Below are 24,951 nucleotides of genomic sequence, written 5' to 3' on the forward strand. Positions count from 1 at the left end.
GGCTGGTACCCTTGAATGGGGTCCGAAAACTTGGTCCATAAATCAAACACGCTTGCATGTAATAATATGAAACTCGGTACACATGTAGATCTCATCGTTTCATATATACTTCATACTATAGGGTGCGATCGGTGTTTGTGTTTGTAGCTCCGGAGAATTTCTTCACCAATCCTTGATTTTCTTCTTTACCACTTATTTATAAACAAGCACTTTCTATTTTTATATCATGTGAACTTGTCCTCGATACTATTCCTTATAAAAAACAATTGGATTGCTTTGATATCGCTACTTATATCCAACCTTCCGAATCCCGGCTACTAGCCTTTAGCCCGCTAGCATATCACGCGTGGCCTCTCGCCTATTGGCCGTCTCATTTTACACCCGTTTCACTGAAACCTGGTTATTCCGGCATTTTAGTCCTAAATTAGTAGTGATAGTTGTAGTATCACTACTAATTTACTGTTCATCTGTTATAATGGCGAATATATCAGATGCGTGTCTAACATTACCTCTGAGTGCAGGTGAAGACACATTCGAGCTCTTCACGGTGAAGCAGGAGTTGGAATACGTAGAGAAACAGATCCGTGGTATGCTGTTGGATCGGCCGAGCTGTTGGATCGGCGCTCAACGCTTGAAGCATCACGCGGCGATGCTCACAAATCAGTGGTTAGTAACGTTAAACAAACAGATGAATTAGAGGAAATGACTAGCAGTTTAAGCACCATTCTTACTAGTACATTAGATATTGTTGCGCCAATTAGATTAAAAAAGGTTCGAGAGAAAATTAAAGCACCATGGTACAACAGTGCTACGCACGCTATCAAGAGAGAAACTCGCAACTTAGAGCGTAAATGGAAACAAACTAATTTAGAGGTCTTTAGAATCGCGTGGAAAGACAGTATGTCACGTTATAAAAAGGCCCTAAAAACAGCAAGGGCTGAGCATCTCCGCAAACTAATCGAAAATAACCAAAATAATCCAAGGTTTTTATTTAACACCGTGGCTAGACTAACAAATAAACAGACATCACCAGAGCAAAATATACCGTTACAGTTTAGTAGTAATGATTTTATGAATTACTTCAATGCGAAAATAGAAAGCATCCGAAACAAAATTATAAATGTACAATCTGCTATGGTGTCTTATGATTCAGCTTCAATTATGGACCCTCTAGAACAACTACACCGCTTTACAACGATAGGACAGGAGGAGCTAAATAAACTTATCATTGCATCTAAACCAACAACATGTTTATTAGATCCAATACCCACTAAACTACTGAAAGAACTATTACCTGTAGTGGAAGAGCCTCTCCTCAATATTATTAACTCGTCTTTATCTTTAGGTCATGTCCCAAAAATATACAAGCTGGCTGTAATAAAACCGCTCATTAAGAAACCGCAATTAGATCCAAATAACTTGGCAAATTACAGACCCATTTCAAATCTTCCATTTATGTCCAAAATACTTGAAAAAGTAGTGTCCGCTCAATTGTGCTCTTTTTTGCAAGAAAATGATATCTATGAAAAATTCCAGTCAGGATTCAGACCGCATCATAGTACAGAAACTGCGCTAGTTAAAATTACAAATGATTTACTTTTAGCTTCTGACCAAGGCTGTATCTCAATACTAGTCCTACTTGATCTTAGCGCTGCGTTCGACACTATAGATCATATAATACTCTTGGATCGACTACAAAACTTCACCGGTGTCCAGGGACAGGCATTAAGCTGGTTTAGATCGTACTTATCGGACCGTTCTCATTTTGTCTGTTTAAATGGGAAAAATCAAAGATAACGTCAGTAGACTATGGAGTACCGCAAGGATCGGTTTTAGGCCCTCTGCTATTCTCAATATATATGCTGCCACTTGGTAATATTATAAGAAAACATGGAATTAATTTCCACTGTTACGCTGACGACACTCAATTATATATTTCATCACGACCAGATGAAAACACTAACTCATCTAAAATGACAGAGTGTCTCAAAGATATAAAATGCTGGATGACGCGTAATTTCCTGCTATTAAATTCAGATAAAACGGAGGTATTACTTATTGGTCCAAAAAACTACTCACAAAACCTCTCACAATACAACTTTAATATAGACGGATGTCCTGTTACTTTATCCACTACAGTAAAAGACCTGGGTGTTATACTAGACCGCAACTTGTCTTTCGAAGATCATATTTCATATGTTACAAGAACAGCCTTTTTCCACCTTAGAAACATTGCTAAGCTACGTAACATGCTATCTATTTCTGATGCTGAAAAATTAGTTCACGCATTCATGACCTCAAGGCTTGATTACTGTAATGCTTTATTAGCCGGTTGTCCTGCATCCTCAATAAACAAGCTACAGTTAGTACAAAATGCAGCTGCTAGAGTTCTTACTAGGTCGAGAAAATATGATCATATAACACCGATTTTATCATCTCTACACTGGTTACCTATTAAGTTCCGCATCAACTACAAAATACTACTACTGACCTATAAAGCCCTAAATGGTTTAGCTCCTATGTACTTAACGGACCTTCTTTCGCCCTACAATCCACCGCGTTCCTTAAGATCACTAAATTCAAGGCTTCTGGTCATTCCTAGGATATCGAAGTCCACTAAAGGAGGGAGGGCGTTCTCGCATTTAGCTCCAAAACTCTGGAATGGCCTTCCCGATACGGTCCGAGCCTCTGACTCGCTGACACAGTTTAAAACTAGATTAAAGACGCTTCTCTTTAGTCAAGCATTCACATAATGCTTACCTTCTAGTCCCTGTTATGCCATACGGAACCGTTTGCCACTGAAACTGCTTAACGCACCAGTGGGGCTCGACAGCCTTTTAGACAAACGGGTCGGCGCGTATGGTTGGGTTGCGGAGAGTTCAGGTTACGGAGAGTTTGCGGAAATCATTATGAACATCAGCTATGCTAATTATTTCCCATCTGCCTTTCTGCTGTTATCTCGGGACGCTTGTCCCGAGAAAAATGGCGTTCGTCAGGTCCAGTTTTGTGTCCAGCCTCTCACCGGGATTTCGGATGCCCCAACGCCTGTGATGAGACGACTCAACGCCTGTGATGAGACGACTCAACGCCTGCGATATGTTATGGCGCCGTTTGATTCATAAACAATATTTATATTTAATATTTATATTTAAACAATATGAATGTTAGCCAGAGGAGAACTGGCCCCCGACTGAGCCTGGGTTCTCCCAAGGTTTTTTCTCCATCCAATCTGATGGAGTTTGGTTCCTTGCCACTGTCGCCTTGCTTTTGGCTTGCTTAGTCGGGGTTATTTAGTAGTTAATATTTAACAATATTATTGATCTGTGTTATACTACTTTCATGTTATCACTGTGAAGCTGCTTTGATACAATCTGTATTGTGAAAAGCGCTATATAAATAAATGTGACTTGACTTGACTATTACTTTTTTTACCCCAGCCCTACAGGAAGTCGGCTATTTAGGGTTCTTTGTAAAACACATGCAATGGAATTTGAAATACTCCTAGAGCACTGATCCAAATTCGACGAAACTCGGTCAGCGTGAAGTCAAGACATTGAGGATGAAAGCTTGTGTGGGGATTTTTGATATCTCGAACGGTTTGGCCGTGGCGAGGAAATTAAATTATGGCGAGAAACGTGAAACAGGAAGTGTGTTATAACTTCTTTATACATTAACTGATCTTGATGAAACAGTGTGTTCGCTGTAAGAGGCCGATCACATGGATGTGACTATTGTGAGTCAAAGTTAAAGCACCACCAACTGGCAGCAGGAAGTGTGTCACTTTCAAAATGCTTTGAAATCACCCTCTTATTTTGAACCGATTTGCTTCAAACTTCATCTGTATAATGTAAATACACGGCAGATGCAGACCTGTGAATGGATTCTTGATATCTTTGATACTGTTTCTGTGGCAACGTATCAACCTTTAACATTCTTTTTTGATGGTTTTGGGACTCTTAGCATGCTTGAAATTGCTTGAAACTCGACGGGATACTTCACATTTATTAGCCAGTAGAGTGCAAAGTTTCAGAAACGGGCGTGGTGCAGGGACTAAATAGCGCCACCTTTTGACAAAAGTGGGGTTGTTAGTTTTATCTACATTTACAAAAATCGGTATGTACATTGTACTCCTCAAGCTGGACAACTTTCTAATTCATAGTCATTAGCTCGGACCAAGAGGAAGTCAGATATTTTTGTTTGAATGTGGAGAAAATCTCAGAATTTGGCCAGTCTCTCAGTGTCTCTGTGTGTGAGTGAGAGTAGGGGGGATTGTCAGGTTAATTTTAACCCTTTATTTGCTGTGTGCGAATTCTCTGGCATTTTGGGGGGCCTTAACATACTCTAAAACTCTTGAAACTTTACACACGGGTCAGAACCCACGGCCATCAGGGCCAGGCTGAAGCTGGTAACCGGGCGTGGCAAGGCGGCTCGACAGCGCCCCCTGGACTGGGATTCGAACATTTGTCCATAAATCAAACACACGTGCATAAATTAATATGAAACTCGGTACACTCATAGATCACATCAGGCCAAACAACTTTCATGTTCTAAGTTTTACGACAGTTCAAATGGAAGTCAGGAATTATGGGTTGTTTGAATAAATGTCCTAGGAGAAAAACATCAAATTACAACACATGCTGTTACCAATCACCACCAAACTCGGTGGGCATGAAGTCAAGACATTGAGGATGCTAAATTCCGGACGGATTTTTGATATCTCAAACCGTTTGGCCGTGGCAAGGAAATTAATTTTATGACTAAAAAAGGACACATAAATTGTGTTATAACTTAGTTAGTTTTACTGACAGTTACAAAACTTGCCGTGTACATTTTTCTATTCAAGCCAAACAACTTTCTAATTAACAATAATAAGCTCAAACCAACAGAAAGTCAGATATTGTAGTTTGAATGTGGATTTTGTCTCAGAGAGAGACAGAAAGAGTTCTCCCAGCCATTCTGTGTGTGTGTGTCTGTGTGGGGAGGGGAGGGTGAGGCTGGTGTCTCTGTTTGTGTATGTGTGTGTGTGTGTGTGTGAGTGGCTATATATATATATATATATATAGCTATGAGCAGCGATTACGACCCTGGTTATAGCGCCACAAACTGACTGCAGGAAGTGTGTCACTTTCAAAATACTTTTAAATAACCCTCTTATTTTTTTACCTGATTTGCTTCAAACTTCACTACTAGGGACGCACTGATACCATCTTTTTCAGAATCGATCCGATACCAAAAATTTAGATACCGATACCGATCTGATACCAGTGCAGTTTTTTTTTTTTTTTTGGGGGGGGGGGATCAAGTAGAATTTCTATAACTCTATGTGTTAAACTAATAATCACTTTTGTGTGTTAAACACAATCTACTTAATACAGACAACTTCATTATAAAGGTAAACACAAAAATTCCAAAAAAATATATGATCATAATCTAGGACAAAAAATGCTATTATAAACTAGATTAGTGGATAATATACATTGCTCTTTATATTGTTCTAAAATACATTAATGAAAAACAAGATAACAAAAATCAAAAAGATAAATTATTTTAGATATAGTCATGGCTACTATAAAATTGAGACATGTTTTAAATGTATAGTACCGATGTTTAATGAGGTAACAACATATGATAGATAGGACAGAACAAGAAAGGCAATTAATAATCTGTCATTGCGTCACTGCATTATGATATGAAAGGCTCAGTACAGTGTGGCACAAAGTGCTTACGCGCATCCCGAGTGGAGAATGATGCGCTTGAAGCCACGTGGAGTTACAGCGCGCAGCATGTCGAGTCCGCATTGAAAGGTTCAAAGCACAAAGGAAATACATCTACTCTAGTGTTGTGATCACCCGGTAGAAAGTAACATGATTAAGTTACAGCAATAAAGTCCAGAAAGATAGAGTTTCTTTATTCAAAACCATAGACCTTTATCTACAGATATAGTATAATAGTATAATAGTATTTAGTATAATAGTATTAACATTGAATCATCTTGAAGATAGTTTCATCATTGACTAACTAAACACGACGGGCTGTTTGTGTGCCTTTCGTGAGGCTTAACAATAAAATAGAATAGTATACGCACAATGCAGGATTTGAATCAGCCTCGTCTGATCGATACCCGATCCGGCAAAAATGGCAATTTCTCAGTGTTATTTATTTGTTAGTTTTCATCTCAATGTGCTGGGATAACATCAGTGAGCGAGGAAGCAGCAGCACGACATTCATCTCAAGGAAGGGACACAAGTTGAGTCAAAATAAAAGTCCCCATTTGTTCACACATGCGCAAAAGGAACTCTTGCACATTTTTAGTAACAGGAAATAGCATAAAGTAAAAACAAAATAACAGTAAGAAACATAAAATAATATAGTTAATGAGAACATATAACTCAACAGCTTAACAAACTTAATTTAATTTTGCCCAATTGTGGCCTGTTGAGGGGCAATAAATATCAAAAGTTCCAAAACATCTATTGTGTTATTTGCATTGATCCACTATATAAACATAATATCTACATACATGGCATTTGATTGGAGGATAGTCTCACTTTGTCTCACACCAAAATTTTTTTTAGATGTGTGTACAATGTTTCATGTTTCTGTTAATGTATTGTATTAAGTGTCCATTTCATTATAAAATTCAGATTTTTCATAAATAATTGAACATGCACATGTGTTTTAAGTTCCGTTAAATAGGGATAGAGGTGGGGTCACATTTGAGCATTTAAAATTTCACATTTAAAATTTAAAATTGGTCACATTTAAAATTTAATTTTACTTGAAAGTAACGCAATAGTTACTTTCTTAAGTAACTAATTACTTTTTAAAATCTATAACTGAGTTACTAATTTAGTTACTTTTTGGAAGAAGTAACTAGTAACTGTAACTAATTACTTTTTAAAAGTAACTTGCCCAACACTGGTTGCGATGCAACTGTGTCCGCAGAGCGCATCCTCTCGGGGCACTCCTAAGCACCCTTCCAAAGCCTGTAGGTTCTCGTCGTCTATGGCGGCGTGTTCCTATAGAGCGGCGGGACAGGCGGCCTCTGCACTGCATGCGATGAGTACCTTGCAGGTTTTTCAAGCAAAGCTGCTCAGAGACATGCACGAGGGTGGGACTGGCCCCCCTCTCCCAGGCTGGCCTCTTTGGCGGTGCGGTCGAGGACTTTGCCCAGCAGTTCTCGACCGCCCAGAAGCAGACTGAGGCGATAAAACACATCCTGCCCCGACGGCCAGCTGCTGCCTCCACCCAGCCGTCGGTTCAGCTGCCCCAGCCTGCTCACCGCCGATGACGCCCCCCTGCGGCTCCCCTCCCTCCCGCACGACCACAGCAGCAGCCTTCATCCGGGTCGCGTCGTGGAGGAGGCCGCAGGAGAGCGTCACAGCCCCCTCAGGCCCCGCGCCCCACTAAATGCCAGGCGAGGCGGCGTCCCTGAGACGGGCTGCACAGTGCTGGAGTCAAGTTTTTCTCCTGGAGGGCCGGGGGAGAATCTTTTGTTCTCAGCTCCCCACTGCTCACCCACGGGTGGGCAGCACCCTGAGTTGGTTAAAGAAAGACACCATCACTGAGCACACAGACTGGAATGAGTGTGCACAACGCCCCCGTGCGTCGCCCCACTCATTCCCCTCTGTCTCTGAGAGAGCGGAGGGGAGCGTGTCTCGTCCCCGGACCACGCCGCTCCCCTCCTCCTCTATCGCCAGACTCCGTGGAACGCTGGTCCTTCCCTGGTCTCTTATGTCCGGGAGCGGGGCTCGACTGTGCACCCGCACGGGGTAACTCCCGTGCGCATGCCGGTCTCCCCACCTCGCTGCCTCTCCGGGGGGACATCTGTGGTTCGCATGACCCCGCTGGATCGGTTCCTGGGAGCTTGGTTAGAGCTCCCCGGCCTATCCCGCTGGGTCGCCAGAACGATCAGACTCGGCTATGCGATTCAGTTCGCACGGTCTCCTCCCCGCTTCTAGGGAGTTCGCTTGATGCTGGTCGGTGGCAACGCCCCGGTCATGAGAGCGGAGATTGCAACCCTGCTGGCGAAGGGTGCAATCGAGACGGTCCCTCCAGCCGAGATGAGGTCAGGGTTCTACAGCCCCTACTTCATTGTCCCCAAGAAGACCGGTGGGTTACGACCGATCCTAGATCTCCGCATTTTGAACTGTACTCTTCATCGATTGCCATTCAAAATGCTCACAGCCAAACGCATTTTCGATTGCGTCCGGCCTCAGGATCGGTTTGCAGCGATAGACCTGAAGGACGCGTACTTTCATGTCTCCATCTTGCCTCGACACAGACCGTTTCTTCAGTTTGCTTTCGAGGGACAGGCATACCAGTACACGGTTCTCCCATTCAGGTTAGCACTGTCGCCTCGCGTCTTTACGAAGATCGTCGAGGCAGCCCTTGTTCCCCTTCGCGAACACGGGGTTCGCATCCTGAATTATCTCGACGATTGACTGACCCTGGCACACTCTCGAGAACAGGTTTGCGAATGTCTGTGTCCTCTCGTGTACTCGCTTCCGCTAGTACTGGACCCGCTCAGGTGTCTTCGCTTGTTCGCCATTCCACTCCTCGGACTGGATAAGTGCGATATTCCTCAGTTGAGTCTTCCGTTGAAGCCTTGAGTCCTCCACCACTTCTGATGCTGGCACCAGTGCATTGCTCTGGACGCCGGCTAGGTGCCTCCGTGTGTACGGTTCCCCCTGGTAACTGTTACATGTGTATTCTCCACTGTAAGCCTCTCTGAGCATGTGTCTTCCCTTAGCAAGCCATCTGGCAAGCCTTTCCTGGAGTTAAGCTTCTAGCCACCCTTAGGTTGGTACTCCAGTGTTCCCCAATATAAAGTCCCCTTGGGCCATATGTGTATTCTTAAGTCCTCCCTATGGTAGGCATACTGCGGCATATTCCTCCCGGGATATGCTCCCCAGTGTACCTTGGTATTCCTGTGTCAAAGTAGGACTCAAGGTTCATAAACTAAGTTGTTAGGAGTCCAGACTTTCGCAGGGCACTGGAAGACAGCTGTGAAGGTGGCGTGATGGCACGGACCCCCATTCTCCGTCATTCCGACAAAACTCGGAGTGACTACGAAAGGGAACGTCTCGGTTACGGATGTAACCCTCGTTCCCTGAGTAGGGAACGGAGACGTTACGTCTTCCTGCCACTTCCGCTGTACCGCTGGGTAGACGCCTGAGTTCAGTCTCGGCTCCTCAGCGAAGACATACTGCGGTTGCGTCCGCTTCCTCCTTTTATACCCTGAGGTGGGGCAGAAATACGCTATGCAAATTCAGCAGACCCAAGGCATTTTCATGCCATTGGCTCATTTTTAAATACTCGAAGAGGATTGGCTTTCTATGCGAAACCCCCATTCTCCGTCATTCCGACGTTTTTTCGCATTTTATTTTCATCTGTTTATTTTTCAAGCACATTTCAACACATTTATTTGAAACAGTGATTCAATTAACAAGAAATAAAGCTTCAACCCCAGTCATTTCCAAACAGCACAGCAGTAATGACTTTTTATTAACTTCCTCACTTACAAGATTGGTAATACTAGGGAGAAAATTATAACTATGCAACCATCTACTACAGTATCGCATCAGGCATTGCATTGTAGTACAATATGCTTTATTTTTCTAAACACTTTAACTCATCTAAATCAACAACATGTATGTTAGACCCTATACCGACAAAACTACTGAAATAGATGCTTCCAGAGGTCATAGATCCTCTTCTTAATATCATTAATTCGTCTTTGTCGCTAGGATACGTACCAAAAACTTTTAAGTTGTCTATGATTAAACCGCTTGTTTGCGAAAAAACGCAACTGGATCCTACACATTTAGTCAATTACAGGCTGATCTTACCTTTTCTTTCAAAGATACTAGAAAAGGCAGTATCCACAACTATTCCTTTTTTAGAAAGAAATGGTATCTGCGAGAATTTTCAGTCAGGAATTAGACTGTACCATAGTACTGAAACAGCTCTCATTAGAGTCACAAATGATTTGCTCTTATCATCCGATCGTGGTTGTATCTCTCTATTAGTGTTACTCGATCTTAGTGCTGCATTTGATAGCTGACCACAACAATCTTTTAAATAGTATTAAAAATTATGTTGGCATTAATTGAATTGCATTAGCATGGTTTAAATCATACTTATCTGACCGTTACAAGTTTGCAGCAGTAAATGAAGAGATGTCTTATAGATCACAAGGCTCGGTACTAGGGCCATTGCTGTTCACTCTGTACAGATATGCTAACCTTAGGAGATAGGATTAGGAAACCTGGCATTAGTTTTCACTGTTATGCTGATGATACTCGGCTCTAAATTTCCTCACACCCTGACAAAACTCTCCAATTCCAATTCTGCCACTTAATTCTGAAAAAAAAAAGAGATTCTAATTATTGGACAAAAAAAGTCCTCACATAATAACCTAGAATACTGTCTAACACTTGATGGCTGCTGTAAAGTCCTCCTAGTCGTTTAGGAACCTGGGTGTGCTCTTTGATACCAATCTTTAATTTGAAAGTCACTTTCTAGTATCTGTAAAACCACATTCTTCCATCTTAAAAACATATCTAAATTACGGCATATGCTTTCAATGACAAATTCGGAGCAGTTGGTTTATGTGTTTATGACTTCAAAGTTAGATTATTGTAATGCTTTTATGGGTGGTTGCCCTGCACACTTAATAAACAAACTACAGCTGGTCCAAAACGGAGCAACTAGAGTTCTTACCAGAACCAGGAAGGAATGACCAAATTAGTACAGTTCTGTCAAAACTGCATTGGCTCCCTATTAAACATCATATACATTTTTAAATGAAAATTAGCAGTTTGCTTCAATAGTCTGTAGTAATTAATGGAATTACAGTAATGAGAAAAAAAAGGTAGAAACTAAAAGTACATACTTTAATTCGAACAAATAATTGAGGGCCTCTCTCTAGCATCAGGCCACAGCTGTTCAGCCTTTCAGCTGAAATTGCAATCAGCAGTGTTTAAAGCAGAAGGCTGAGGCTTTGTTTACACGGAAATGATTCTGAAGAGAAAACGCAAAAGTGGCATTGCGTTATCACTTTTTATTATGCGTTTAGACGAGCGTTTTTGCATTTAGACGAGTGTTTTGGGTGTGAAATCTGCGTGCAGATGGTGACGCAAAAGTCTGTGAAATTCGATGTACAGTAGTATGCACTCCAGGCGGCTAAGAGTGCATACTACAACAACACCAAGCCCGCACGCCTGCGTACAACCTTCACTGTCAAGCAGACCTTTGCGTTTTTACCATTTACACGGGAGCGCGGCAGTGGAACATTTTAAAGATTTCCACTCTGGAGGGTGGTTTCACTTTTTTGCGTTTTTAAGCCCCAAAAACGCCATCGGCGTGTAAACGAAGGGCACATCCGATAAAATATTTTTACGTTTTCACCCGCGAGCGTTCTCGTGTAAACAGGGCCTGAAATCTGTTCAGTACCTACTCAAACAGTATGTTTCTCTAGTCTTGTGTCTAGCTGTGTTTAATGTAATCCTCTATTGGTGAGATTTGTTTAACGATATATATTTATAAGTTCAAGTCCGTTTTGTTCATGTAATTTAGTTATATAAAGTAAGTAAATAAGATATTGGGCTCTCACTCTGACTTCGATTCAGCAGACTTTTCAGCAGCAGCAAAAAAAGGTCCATGAACACATTGTGTGACAACTTCCCAATAGTGTATTTGAAACTAATAAAGTTCATGACCAAGGTTCTCTATCGAAACCTTTTTTTTTCCCCTCTTTTGTATCAGTCTGTACCAAGCATGATTCAGTTCAAAGTGTGAATCACCAAAGAGACTGGCTTGCACAACACATGACATTGTTTTTAAACAGGACAGCAGAGGTTATCAAAACAATTGTGAAATAAAGTTTAGGCTTTTCCGGTCTGAGTCATCTTATTAACTGTTGTCTCTACTTCATTCACATATTTTTAGTTGAGAAAGGTAATTGTGTCATTTGTTGTTTTAGTGCCCCTAGTTAGAAAAAAAATGTTCACTGCATCTGTGGTTTTGTGTTTGTGAAGCTTACTTGAGTTTACTGTTGGCTCTGTTGTAAGTAAATGAGGAGGTGCGGACATTGAAGTGAGCTGGAGGTTTAATTACTGACTCGAGGGACGGACTTTTCCTCATAAGAGATGAGGGCTTCAGTTCGTCACATAACCCTGAGAGAGACAGAACCACAGACACACATGAGAATTTTTAAATTGTCTCCTATTACTGCCACAGTTCTATAGAATATTCTATTCAAGCACATATAATAATACAATCTTTGTGGATTTTAATTTGTAATGCTCTAATTAAACAACATTTGTTATCATCTCTCGTGGCAGATAAATTGCCTGGAGAGGATGGCTGTTTTTCTGGCTCTGAAACATTTCCTTCCAGACCTAAGGGGCCATAATGTGCTTGTCCGGACAGACAACACGGTGGTCATTCACCTAAATCATCAGGGGGGTCTGCAGTTGCGTCCCCTTTGAAAATTGGTGCACTAGAACCTCATTTGGCATCAGGGCAAGCTGGTCTCACTAAGGGCAGTGTACATCCCTGGGTGCCTGAATCAAGGAACATACATCATGTCGAGGCAGAGATGAGTTCCAGGGAATGGAGGCTCCACCCCAAGGAGGTGGAGAGTATTTGGAGGGAGTTTGGCCAGGCGGAAATGGGTTTGCATCTCAAACTATGATTGAAACTGTCCCAGAGAAATTTCTAACATTGCTGGCTATAACATCTCTAAAGAGAGTAGGAGATCGTTTTACACTCAAGAACAGGGTACGTACCTATGGTCCCCACTAATGTGGCACGATCTATAGTGTTACAGGCCCTTTTCCTCCTCCCTTTCAGACGTTGGACCAGGAGAAGCTAAACTTGCTATGCCCAGTAAGGGTATTGGATGCTTTGCTTATGTCCACAGAGCTACCCTGTTGTGATAGTCTGATAGATTTTTGTGTGCTTTGGATCACCTAGACAAGGGTTCCCAGCAACCAAGCAAAGGATGAACAAGTGGATAATCAAGGCTATTTCTCTTGCATATGAGACGTGTGGACAACCTACACTTATGGTTATCAGAGATCACTCAACTTGAAGTATGGTGGGTTCCAAAGCCTTGTTGTCGGGGGCATTCCTACAAGAAGTTTGTGTTCCGGCAAGCTGGTCCACTCTATTTGTGAGTTTCTACAACCTAGACTTGAACTCCTATCGGGGTCCTGGATGTTTATGTCCTAGATTGTGCCCGCAAGGATTTACACAACACAGGGTCTTGTTAGTACAGCGGAGTGGGCATTGATGTTCCCACAGCATTGTATCTTCCGACGCAGCATCTCATTCCCTTGAAAGGGAACATCTCAGGTTATGACTACAACCATGGTTCCCTCAAAAGGGAACGAGACGCTCCATCACCCTGCCGTAATTCCTGCATGCCAGTGATTGATTTGCTTTGGCTAATCAGAAGCTGACATCGTTTGGTCTGGGTGTGCTTTATAGCTTCCTGGTCATGACGTCACTTACTGATTTCTCTGATTACACACATGCTTCAAGACGCAGAGGCATTTCCCATAGCGTTGTAACTTCTCATTCCCTTTTCAGGGAACCATGGTTACAGCCGTAACCTAAGAAGTTGTATGGCTTTTGAAACAATGTATTTTGATTGCATTTTAGTGCAATACCTGTTTCAATATACCCCATTTTAGAAACTGTTTTAGACATCAATTTCGGACACAGATATTGACTATTGCTTTGAAAACAATTTCACAATTTTCACAAATTCACAATTTCTGTGTTAAGCGACAATATCACAGATCATCAACAGCTGGTCCATTAAATTTAAATGTTTCTCTACACTATGCGTGTTTAAGGATAACTGAAGTGTTGTCTGAAAGACAACATAATTTGACACGTCTTTATAAAGTACCATTGTGAGAGAAATCTCCAAAGGCGATTCTTCTATCAAGGGTCTTTGACAGTTGCTTGATTCCAGAGTGCCTCTAGAAACATAAAGCACATGTCACTGATCACATACTCTGTGCTCTAGAATAAATGTGTGGTGTATTGTGAGATTTTTAGTACCTGAATTGGTGAGACAGCAGCAGAAGGGGCTGTGCGGACTGGTATGCCACTTAGAGGGCTTCTGGGAGATGTATGTATCTGTACTGAGCTGCAGGGTCCATCTAGCAAAATACATCAGTATCACCATTTAAATGGCCATACAAAAGTAGACAAATAAAGACGAAATAGACAACATTTAAGAGGATACAGCATAATATCCCTTTTTTTAAGTCATCCAATGTAGTTTTTTACTCCCACATGCTTTAAAAACAGCATGCAAGAGTTCACGAAATAATCTGCACCGAAATTTGCCACAGAACCTGTAGAGATCAGACTGAAATGATTAGTGAAATTTTTAAAACAATATACTTGTTTCTAATATTTGGATCTTCTGAAGGATAAGGAGAGCGGCAGGTGCTACAAACAACCAGAACACCCATTAGGTAGGACAGACTTCTCTGCATTTTACTCTTAGCATTTTGCTCTTTAGAAGTAACAGTATCTATTTCGGATATTTCCACAGCGAGACTGGGCAGAAATGTAAATATGGGAGGGCATTTGTTAATATTCACATTTATCTGACATCGGAAATTTCATCAGTAAGTTTAGAAGGAGCAGTTTCGAGAGCTTTGTTTCAATAGATGGTCTTTGGGACTGGAGGGGAAGTTTGGAGTTTGATGTTATCATGGTACAATTAAGTCTTTTATTTCAAAAGTTTAGGTAAAATTTGATTTGTCATAATAAATCTCGTTTAGGGTTCAGAAATAGGGCTCTATCTTGCACCCGGAGCAAATGACTTTATACACTGACGCATTTATCATTCCTATTTTGCACTTTTTTCCTCCAGAGTAGCACGTCGGTAAACTAGGAAATGAACTTGCGCTCCCTGGGCGGGTTGGCGCAAAAAGGAGGCGTGTGTCGGTGCAAACAACCCCTGGTGCTATTTTGCAGTTCGCTCGCTCACTGCGTCACAGCCCGCCAAAAGGGGCGTGGCTACAGTGTATAAAGGTCGCTCTCCCAGCTAGTTCGTCGATTCTGTAGCATGAAGCGAAACGCCAGTGGCGCAAGCACGGCCGGGAACGCAATACTCGTTCCCTCATCTAGAGAGAACCGAGGTTACGTTAGGTAACCGATTCGTTCTCTTACGAGAGGTTCTCTCGTATTGCGTAAGCTAGCTTACGCTACGGGAACACCTGGTCAACGCCGTGCGCGCTAAGTAACCACTAAGCATCCCAGGGGGGAACACCGGGGGAATCTTTAAGTGGATAAAGATAATAAGGCGGCCAGCCTAGCGGCCGTTATCATCTAGTGCAAAACGCCCTAAGGCGGCCGGCAAAGCGGGCCGTGACGTGTAATGCATAAGCACATAGGGGAACACAAGGGGTGAGCCGGTGTGATGGAACTCCCGATAGTGCGGCTTTCTATAGGACAGCTGTACGTATTAGACCGCCAGAATTTTAGCCTGTAAGGCTGGAACTTCCAAGTTATAAAATCTGACAAAAGTGGAGGGGGAGGCCCATCCCGCAGCCACACAAATGTCGTGAATGGAAATTCCGCAGGACCATGCCCACGATGAGGCCATGCCTCTGGTGGAATGAGCCCTGATGCCCAGAGGGCAAGGCAGGTCTTTAGCGGCATAAGCAGAGGCAATCGCGTCTACTATCCACCTGGATAGAGTCTGTTTCGAGGCAGCTAAACCCTTGGTGCGGCCACCGAACGACACAAACAGCTGCTCTGAGCGTCTGAACGCGGCAACGCGTGTAGTGTACACTCTGAGAGCCCGAACCGGGCAGAGGCGGTCAGCGTCACGTTCGCTATCGGATGCAGGCAGCGCCGATAGAGAGATCACCTGCGCCCTGAAAGGGGTACCAATCGCTTTCGGAACATAACCGTGTCTAGGTTTTAGAATGACTATGGAGTCATTCGGTCCAAACTCAAGGCATGCGGCGCTCGAAGACAGCGCGTGAATGTCCCCCACACGTTTTACTGAGGCGAGTGCCGTCAGAAGAACGGTTTTTAACGAGAGGTATTTAAGCTCCACGGACTCAAGTGGTTCAAGCGGTGGGGCTTTCAGAGCTTCTAGAACTATAGAAAGATCCCAGACCGGCACCGTAGGGGGGCGAGGGGGGTTCATCCTTCTGGCTCCCCTGAGGAAGCGGATGATTAGCTCGTCTTTGCCCAGAGACTGGGCGCGCCGGGGTTCAACGAACTTTTTCAACCAAATTTTTGTTGGTGCACCATTTGGAGAACACAGACCATTTTGCAGCATAGCGCTTTCTGGTAGAATCCGCTCTGGCGTGTTTGATCGTGTTCAGAACCCCTTCTGGCAATTCGACGCGTAGTTGTTGGTCACCCATGCATGACGCGCCCAGCGCTGTGGATGGGGATGCCAGATCGAGCCGCAGGCTTGAGTGAGGAGATCTGCTCTGATTGGAATGGGCCACGGGGCTGTCTGTGACAGCCGCGTTAGCTCCGGGAACCAAATCTGATTCTCCCCGAGTGGCGTGAGTCCCTGATTCTCTGAATGACCTGCGGTAGCAGAGAAATCGGGGGAAAAGCATAGAGCGGGCGGCGGGGCCAATCCTGGGCTAGCGCGTCCTCGCTCTTTGAGAAGAATATTGGGCAGTGAGCGTTCTCTTCTGACGCGAAAAGATCTATCTCCGCTCTGCCAAATAGGCGCCACAGCGTTTGGACTGTTTGAGTGTGCAGGGACCATTCTCCGGGGGAGACCAGGTTCCTGGACAGCATGTCTGGACCGTCGTTCAGATGGCCCGGTACGGGCGTCGCTCTGAGCGAGAGCAGGTGACTCTGGGACCACAATAGGATGCGGCGTGTCAGATGAAAGAGATTCTTGGATCTGACGCCGCCCTGATGGTTGATGTATGATACCACGGCCATATTGTCGGAGCGAATCAGGACGTGGTGACCGTGTATGCGCGGGAGGAAAAACAGCAGCGCGTTCTCGACCGCGATCATTTCCAGACAGTTTATGTGTAGGGAACTCTCGTGGCTCGACCACTGGCCGGCGGCCGGTGAGCCCTCGCAAACCGCACACCAACCCGAGTTGGATGCGTTTGTCGAGATGACTTTCCGGCGAGAAAAAGTCCCCATGGTAACGCCCCTCTGAAACCACTCGATTACTGACCATGGCTGCAGTGCAGTGATACATGTCTGAGTAATCTTGATCATCTGGCGGCCCGTCGTCCACTCGCGGTGGGATACGCGGCTCTTTAACCAGAGTTGAAGGGTGCGCATGTGCAGAAGACCCAGCTGTAGCACAGCGGAGGCTGAAGCCATATAACCCAGCATCCTCTGAAACGATTTCAGGGATGTATGGGTACCCATCTGAAAAGAGGCGGCTAGGCGCTGAACACGGCGTGTGCGCTGTGTGGATAAGCGAGCCGTCATAGTGACAGAGTTCAAATCTATTCCCAGGAACGAAATAGTTTGACTGGGCTGGAGAGAGCTCTTTGTCCAGTTGACAGAGAGTCCCAGCGCTTCCAGATGGTTGAGGAGAACTGTGCGGTGCGACAGAAGCTCCGTCTGGGAATCTGCTAGAATCAGCCAGTCGTCCAGATAATTCAGTATGCGCAGCCCCTGACTTCGCAGGGGGGCGAGCGCTGTATCCATGCACTTCGTGAACGTACGGGGTGCTAAGGATAGGCCGAACGGGAGAACGGCATACTGGTAAACTTGGCCCTCGAAGGCGAAACGTAGGAATGGCCTGTGATGAGGGTTTATCTGGATCTGAAAATAGGCGTCTTTCAGGTCTAGAGAGATGAACCAGTCCCCCTGGCGGACGTGCGCGAGGAGTTTCTTGACTGTGAGCATTTTGAACGGTCTCTTCATGAGCGCTTTGTTCAAAGCCCTGAGATCTAAGATCGGCCTGAGGCCGCCGTCTTTCTTGGGAACCAGAAAATAACGGCCGTAAAACCCCGACTCGGTCATAGATGGCGGGACTCTCTCTATAGCGCCCTTCTGCAGTAGCTTGGCTATTTCTAAGCGAAGCGTGTTCATAGCAGCCGGGCTGACAGTGGATTCGAGCCGCACGCGCGAGCGTGGCGGGCGGCGACGAAACTGTAATCGATACCCATTCTTTATTATGCTTAAAACCCACGGGGAGATGCCGGGGATGGCTTCCCACGCTTCGTAGCATGCGGCTAGCGGTTGAATGGCGATTTCGCCCTGATTGCTGCACATAGCGGGCTGGACACTGGGTGTGGGCACGCTTATAATGTGGATGGCAACGGGACTTACACTCAGAGAGGAGTTTATGGGCCGTGTGACAGAGCGGGCAGAGGGGGGACACGCGCACGGGCTCGTGGGCGTGCTTATGTTCTCTGCTACTGGAGCGGATAGCGCTCGCTCCGTGAGACTGGGCTCTGTGAGAGACCTTGGGCATATGGTGCTTGTGTGTGTACGTGAGCACATGCTTGTGGGCACATTTTTTACACTTGAGGCTTTTATGCTCTTTTTGTGAACTCTCTGGGTAGCCGTGAAAACGGCTTTTAGTCGCTCGCAAGCGGGCAGGGAAACCGGCTTGATTGTGGCGGTAAACTCTACTGTAGTCGGCGGTGAGACGGGGACTAACAGTGGGCGAAGCTTTGACGGCGGTCCGGCCGCAGCGGGAGAGAGCCGCCTTTTTCTCAGCTGTGCTAGGCTGACTTCTGTTGATCGGGCTTCAGCGCGATCTTGGGTCGAGGCCCCCGGGGAGGAGGCTGTCTGCGGCGGCTGTCAGAGCGAGAGCGAGGGCGGCCGCCCTGTCTACGCTGGGGCTGCTGAGCCTGCTGAGGCGGGCGCTGCTGTGGAGTTCTGGCAGGTGGCTCATGAGAGCGGCCAGCTGAAGAGCTAGCGCGGCGGGGCAGGAACAAGTTCATGGAACAAGAGTCGCTTTCTGTACCTCGGAGAAGCGGTCAACGATGCCCGTGACGGCAGATCCGAAGAGCCCGGTCGGAGAGATAGGCGCGTTGAGGAACACGGCGCGTTCTGAATCTCCCATGTCGGTAAGCGTGAGCCATAAGTGTCTCTCAGCGACACAGAGGGCGGCCATGCATTTTCCCAGGGCTTGTGCGGCGGCTTTAGTGGCGCGAAGGGAAAGGTCCGTAGCGCTTCTCAGATCCGAGAGGATGGGCGGGTTCCTACCGCTGCTCGCCATTTCGCACAAGATGTCGCTCTGGAGCACCTGGAGGACTGACATTGAATGCAGCGCTGCAGCGGCCTGTCCGGCGGCGGCATAGGCGCGGGCATTAAAGTTGGAGGTCGCTCTGCACGCTTTTGAAGGAAGCGTAGGGGAGGAACGCCATCTAGCAGAGGGCGGGCAAAGATGAGCGGCGACCGAGTCCTCGACGGACGGCATGGCAGCATAACCCTTCGCGGCGGCTCCGTCCACTGAGCGCAGCGAAGCGGACACATCAGAGCGGTTACGGGCCGAGAGAGGGGCATTCCAGGACTTCGTGAGCTCAAGTCAAGTCAAGTCAAGTCACATTTATTTATATAGCGCTTTTCACAATACAGATTGTATCAAAGCAGCTTCACAGTGATAACATGAAAGTAGCACAACACAGATCAACAACATTGCTAAACACTAAATAACCCCAACTGAGCAAGCTCAAAGCAAGCCAAAAGCAAGGCGACAGTGGCAAGGAACCAAACTCCATCAGATTGGATGGAGAAAAAACCTTGGGAGAACCCAGGCTCAGTCGGGGGCCAGTTCTCCTCTGGCTTACATTCATATTGTTTAAATATAAATATTAAATATAAATATTGTTTATGAATCAAACGGCGCCATAACATATCGCAGGCGTTGAGTCGTCTCTTCACAGGCGTTGAGTCGTCTCATCACAGGCGTTGGGGCATCCGAAATCCCCGTGAGAGGCTGGACACAAAACTGGACCTGACGAACGCCATTTTTCTCGGGACAAGCGTCCCGAGATAACAGCAGAAAGGCAGATGGGAAATAATTAGCATAATTATTTCCCACTCATTGTGAAGCTCAGGCAGGAATGGTGCAGCCCGGCTACAGGCAGGGGCCGGGCGCCGGTGCAGGAACTTTCCGTCCAAGCGGTTCGGTGGTTGCTCGGGGGGAGGAGACCACTCGAGACCCAGGCGGTTGACGGCCTGTGAAAGGAGGCGCGTTAGTTCCTCCTCGATGCCGGCGCGGGTCCCCGCAGACTCTCTCGTCGATGAGTCGATCGACGACCAATCCTCGCTGTCAGAAGCGTGCAGCGAACAGGAGTCCTTCTCATCCGCGGTGTCGTCGGAGGCAACAGAGCGGCCACTTGGCGGCAACTGAATGTCCGGCTAGGGCGGAGAGGGAGAGCGGTCGGTGGGCGGTGGCCCACATGGATCCGCAGGGGGGCTCCGGCGGCCTCTGGGAGCAGCGTTTCTTCTTCCGCTGCGAAGTGAGAGCGGTTTTGACGGCCTGCAGTCGAGCCCGCAGGGAGGACAGAGGCAGGTCCTCGCAGTGGTCGCATCCTCCGTTAGTGAGGGCGAGCTCTGCGTGATCCACTCCGAGACAGAGAACGCAGATGGGGTGGCGGTCTCCTTCCTCGAGTGAAGAGCGGCATGAGCTGCAGGAAATACGAGGCATCTTTAAAAAGACGCTCAGCTCTTTTAGGGAATGGAATAAAGGATACGCGTCGGATGGCGCTAGCTTGCTGGGCGGCTGAAGGTGGCAGACGGCCGGCTTCCTCAGACTCCGGAGCTCGCTAGAAGGTGCCTTCTCGACGACGGCGGCTTCTTCCCAGGACAGTAGCTCGCTGAATGAAAAAGAATCGACGAACTAGCTGGGAGAGCGACCTTTATACACTGTAGCCACGCCCCTTTTGGCGGGCTGTGACGCAGTGAGCGAGCGCCGTCCGCTCATTGGGCGCAGACTCAGCGCCGCTCTCCCATAGGTTCGTGCATTCTCTCTGAGCGAACCAATGAGCCGCTAGCTAGCCCGCTCATGGTCTGCCTCAGAAGAGACTGCGTTGACAATGATTACAAAATTATGGAATAATTTTTTGGCTTCAACTTCTCAGCAAAGATGAATCTTTCCCCGTAGCGTAAGCTAGCTTACGCAATACGAGAGAACCTCTCGTAAGAGAACAATTGCGCCAATGACCAGAAAAAACCTGGTCTTCAGTCAGTGGCGCGTACGTTCAGATGCTATTTTAAGCGTGCATGCTTGGCCATAATACAGAGTGTGAACAACGCACATACACTGTAGATGATTCTCTCAACTACACAGATGCATTTTACTTTTTGCAAATGATACATTATAAGGAAAAATATATAAACACGAGGGAAATCATTGTTGTGTCCGTGACGATAGGAAAAATAGGCATAAAGCTTACACATTTACCCAAATTATTATATGCATGTTTAACCGAAGCTAATTTGGGTGTTTGTCCCATCCCCAATGTCACTTCTCTTTCTTTTACGGCCCTGACGAGAACATCGATCTCCTCGGCTGTGAACCGATGCTGAAGTGCGTCTGGTAAATGCGCCGTTAAAATAGAATTGCGCCATGGAACAAGCGCACCTCTTTCATCATGCTCTTAAAGGGAATGTGATATGACGCTTTTATTGGTTTATTTCCATTACGCCCAAACCACACCTATGAATAATGAAGCTACTTCAGACCAACCCCTTTTAGTTTTGCGCCAGGCGCAAGAGGCATTTATCCCGCCGGGAAAATAGTAACAGCGCCGCGGGATCCGCCCACAAAGTTACTTGCGCTTTGACACTTGCGTTTCAGATCGTTAATAGGGCTCATAGTTTGTGAAGACACTTATTAGGAGTTATAGTTTGATGTAGCTGGAATAACTGTCTAATGCCACATTAGACTTTTTGATATAAGCCATTGTATTCAGCAGAACATTTTATAAAAATCACAAGCTGCACTAAATTGTATTAATATTGGAACGCTGTATATTATTGTTTCATTTAACAAACTCTCCCATCTAACTTGAATTTTTTTTTGTTGTTGTTGACATTCAGCAATTAATGAGAACAAGTCTTGCTGCCTCACAACCCATATGTTAGGTATCTGTCAAACAAAGACAGGCAGGAATGATTTGAGAGGTCTGGCTACTGTAATAAGAGCCAGATTTTCCTGCTGCCGTGTTACAGATAGATTATGACGGCAGACAGGAGATGTTTGGAGAGCATTACATTCTTAGCTCAGAAAAAAAGAACAACTTCTGTTAGCATTTGTGTCACCATGATAGCGACACGATCTAAACACTTAATCACTGCAAACATATTTTCTCAGAAATCATTTTACAATATTGAACATTTTACTAATTAATACTTCAGATCTTAAAATGAATGTTACAAGAGAGAAGAGGTGAGAAATGGAGAGAACAAGAGTGAGAATGAGGGAAAAAGAAAAGTGTAGAGAAAGGTCATATCCTCACTCGGCAAAGCAGTGTCAAAAGACTTGATGAGGGATTTGACAGTGGCTGCTGATTCTGAGGACGTGTTGCTTCCACTCCCACTGCCGTGGGATAGGAAACCGACAGGTGCATTCTGGGACATGGTCATTCGGCACCAGTGAAGACTGCCATCTGAGTCAGAGGGACAAACATCTTCACTCCATAACCTATCAATCACAGAACACACATACAGATATAGAGACAGGCTAAAGGGGTGTTTCTGTTGGAAAGTAAGACACTACATGTGTATGTGATGAATAAACTTTTTTACATACTTTTATTTACATTGCAAATATAGAAATTATTATATACTTTTCTTCAATGACTTTGTAATACTTGCTTTAAATAATTTTCATATTTTAAAACATACCTACATGCCATTCAATATAAATAAATTAGGCAAATTCCACGAAATTCACATCTCACCCAAACACAATTTTTTTTATTTCATTAAAATAATGTAATACAATGATACATTTAAATCAAAATAAAACCAGGACAAACACGTGGTAAATAAAATTAAATGTGTTTTCACCCCTTTCTCACCCCTGCCCATCATGTATAGATAGACCAAATACAGCTGTAACTTAATTCCAAGTAAGATAACCATCTCATGTGAAACTAAACAAGATACCACACATGAGACATGATACCACACAGAGGAGAAAACCGAGAGAAAAAAAAAAAACGAAAAAAACAAACAAACAAATAGCCCATAAATAAGCATTAATTTGTCAGAGTACAAGTAAACTAAATATCTGGTCTGAATAGAACACATGAATATGAGTATAACTATGTTAAAAGATGCAATAGACAAAAAGCATAAATGGATACATACAATAATAGTGTTTAAAAGGATTAATCATAGAAATAACTATAAGAGAATAATCATACAATTTTTGTTATACACCACATTTTATCTTTAATATGAATGAGTATGAATGAATATTTTTTACTTTTAAGTTGCATTCGTTTGGTTCTTAGTTCTCAAACAATTATTTTAATTGTTTTATTAAGAGGTTTGCACAAGAGTTAACGGTAAACTTCAAACATTAAACTTTGCTGAAATTAAATGTCTTTCACTGGAAGTGTAAAATCTAACATTGTTCTTACTAAGAATTTTATGTTAACTTTACTTAAAGTGCAATAATTTGTTGAACTTACTTAAAATTTCTTAGTAATCTGTACTGTTTGCATGTGTGCTTTCGTTACTCAGAAAAACCTTGTAAACATTACTTGACTGGTTTGAGTACCATTTTCAATTTGCATTCGATCATTTTCCAGTCATCTTGAGTGTTATTGTCAATACACCTAAATATTTTTGGGAGAACATCAAAATTCTTTAGTTGACTTGTTGATTTCCCTTTCTCACCATTATTGTGATTGATGTTCCCTTTGGTTAGGCACTTGGAACTTAATTTATATTATGGTTCTCTTCCAATTGTTTGCAGTGATGCAACTTGAAATCATGTATTATTTGATTTCAAAGGAAGTGAAGTAATTTATATTTATATATATATATATATATATATATATATACAAACACACATACTTAAATTAATTAATAAATTATATATAACATAAATATTCATGTATAATAATGATCTTTTAACATTTTATTGCTAACGCTTATGGCATACATCTTTAATTGGGTTGATATAATCCCCTTATATTTGTGACAATATCTTGCAATTTTGGTTGAGTCACACACAGACTTCAACATTCAGCATGCAAACCACAACAGTGGTAACATTTAAAAAAAACCTCATTTAATTAATTAGACATTACAATTTTATTTGCTGTCTCTTTTCAGTATAACCCCAATAACGATAGCAAATAAAATTGTAATAAAGCCAAAAATAGTAATATAAAGCAATAAATTTATTCATGCCGCAATGCACTCTGGGAGTACACTTCCTTGGTTCACAGATACTGGAAAGTAAAAGATCAAGTATAGTATAGAAATTATTTTAAGTTACTGGAACTCTCTTGTAAGTGTACACTAAGGCATGCACTTAAGGACTACATATAATTCCTATTTCACTTTACTCAATTTTTTGAGTGCAATCGGTTTGCATGCTTTATTCAAGTAAGGTGTACTAATTGGATTTTACAGTGTGTTCTGTTAACTCTGCTAAACTATAATAACTAAAACTAAAACTGAAACTAAATATATAAAACTAAATAGAAGTGTGTTCACAAAATAAAAACTAAACTAAAATTAACAAAACAATTAATCAAACTAACTAAAACTAAACTGAAATGTATATGAAGTTTGATGATAAAACAAAAAAAAAAAACAAAAAAAAAAACAACTATAATAACCTTGATTCTCATAAATAATGTTCACAAAAACTTTTGGAAGAACAGCAATACTGGGTTATTAAATCAGTTTTGCACAAGACAGTGTTTTATGAATACTCAGTAGTCACTCTTTGAGTCAGGAGAGTATAAAGACAGTCTCCCAGTGCTC

General features: G+C 43.9%; 1 protein-coding gene across 5 annotated transcripts in view; it reads right to left on the reverse strand.

Annotated features, from left to right (window-relative positions):
* Window positions 1-24,951, reverse strand: part of specc1 (sperm antigen with calponin homology and coiled-coil domains 1) — a 269,017-nt gene that overhangs the window by 96,045 nt on the left and 148,021 nt on the right. For all 5 annotated transcript variants that reach the window (XM_089129997.1, XM_089129999.1, XM_089129998.1 and 2 more), the window contains 4 exons: window positions 22,461-22,645; window positions 14,080-14,180; window positions 13,925-13,997; window positions 12,047-12,179 (listed from right to left, as the gene is read on the reverse strand). In XM_089129997.1, coding sequence (XP_088986123.1) covers window positions 12,047-12,179; window positions 13,925-13,997; window positions 14,080-14,180; window positions 22,461-22,645 — 492 coding nt within the window. The remainder of the gene's footprint in view (window positions 1-12,046; window positions 12,180-13,924; window positions 13,998-14,079; window positions 14,181-22,460; window positions 22,646-24,951) is intronic.

This window comes from Pimephales promelas, chromosome 4 (assembly GCF_988280905.1).
Source record: "Pimephales promelas chromosome 4, fPimPro1.hap1.1, whole genome shotgun sequence".
NCBI classification, from domain to species: domain Eukaryota; kingdom Metazoa; phylum Chordata; class Actinopteri; order Cypriniformes; family Leuciscidae; genus Pimephales; species Pimephales promelas.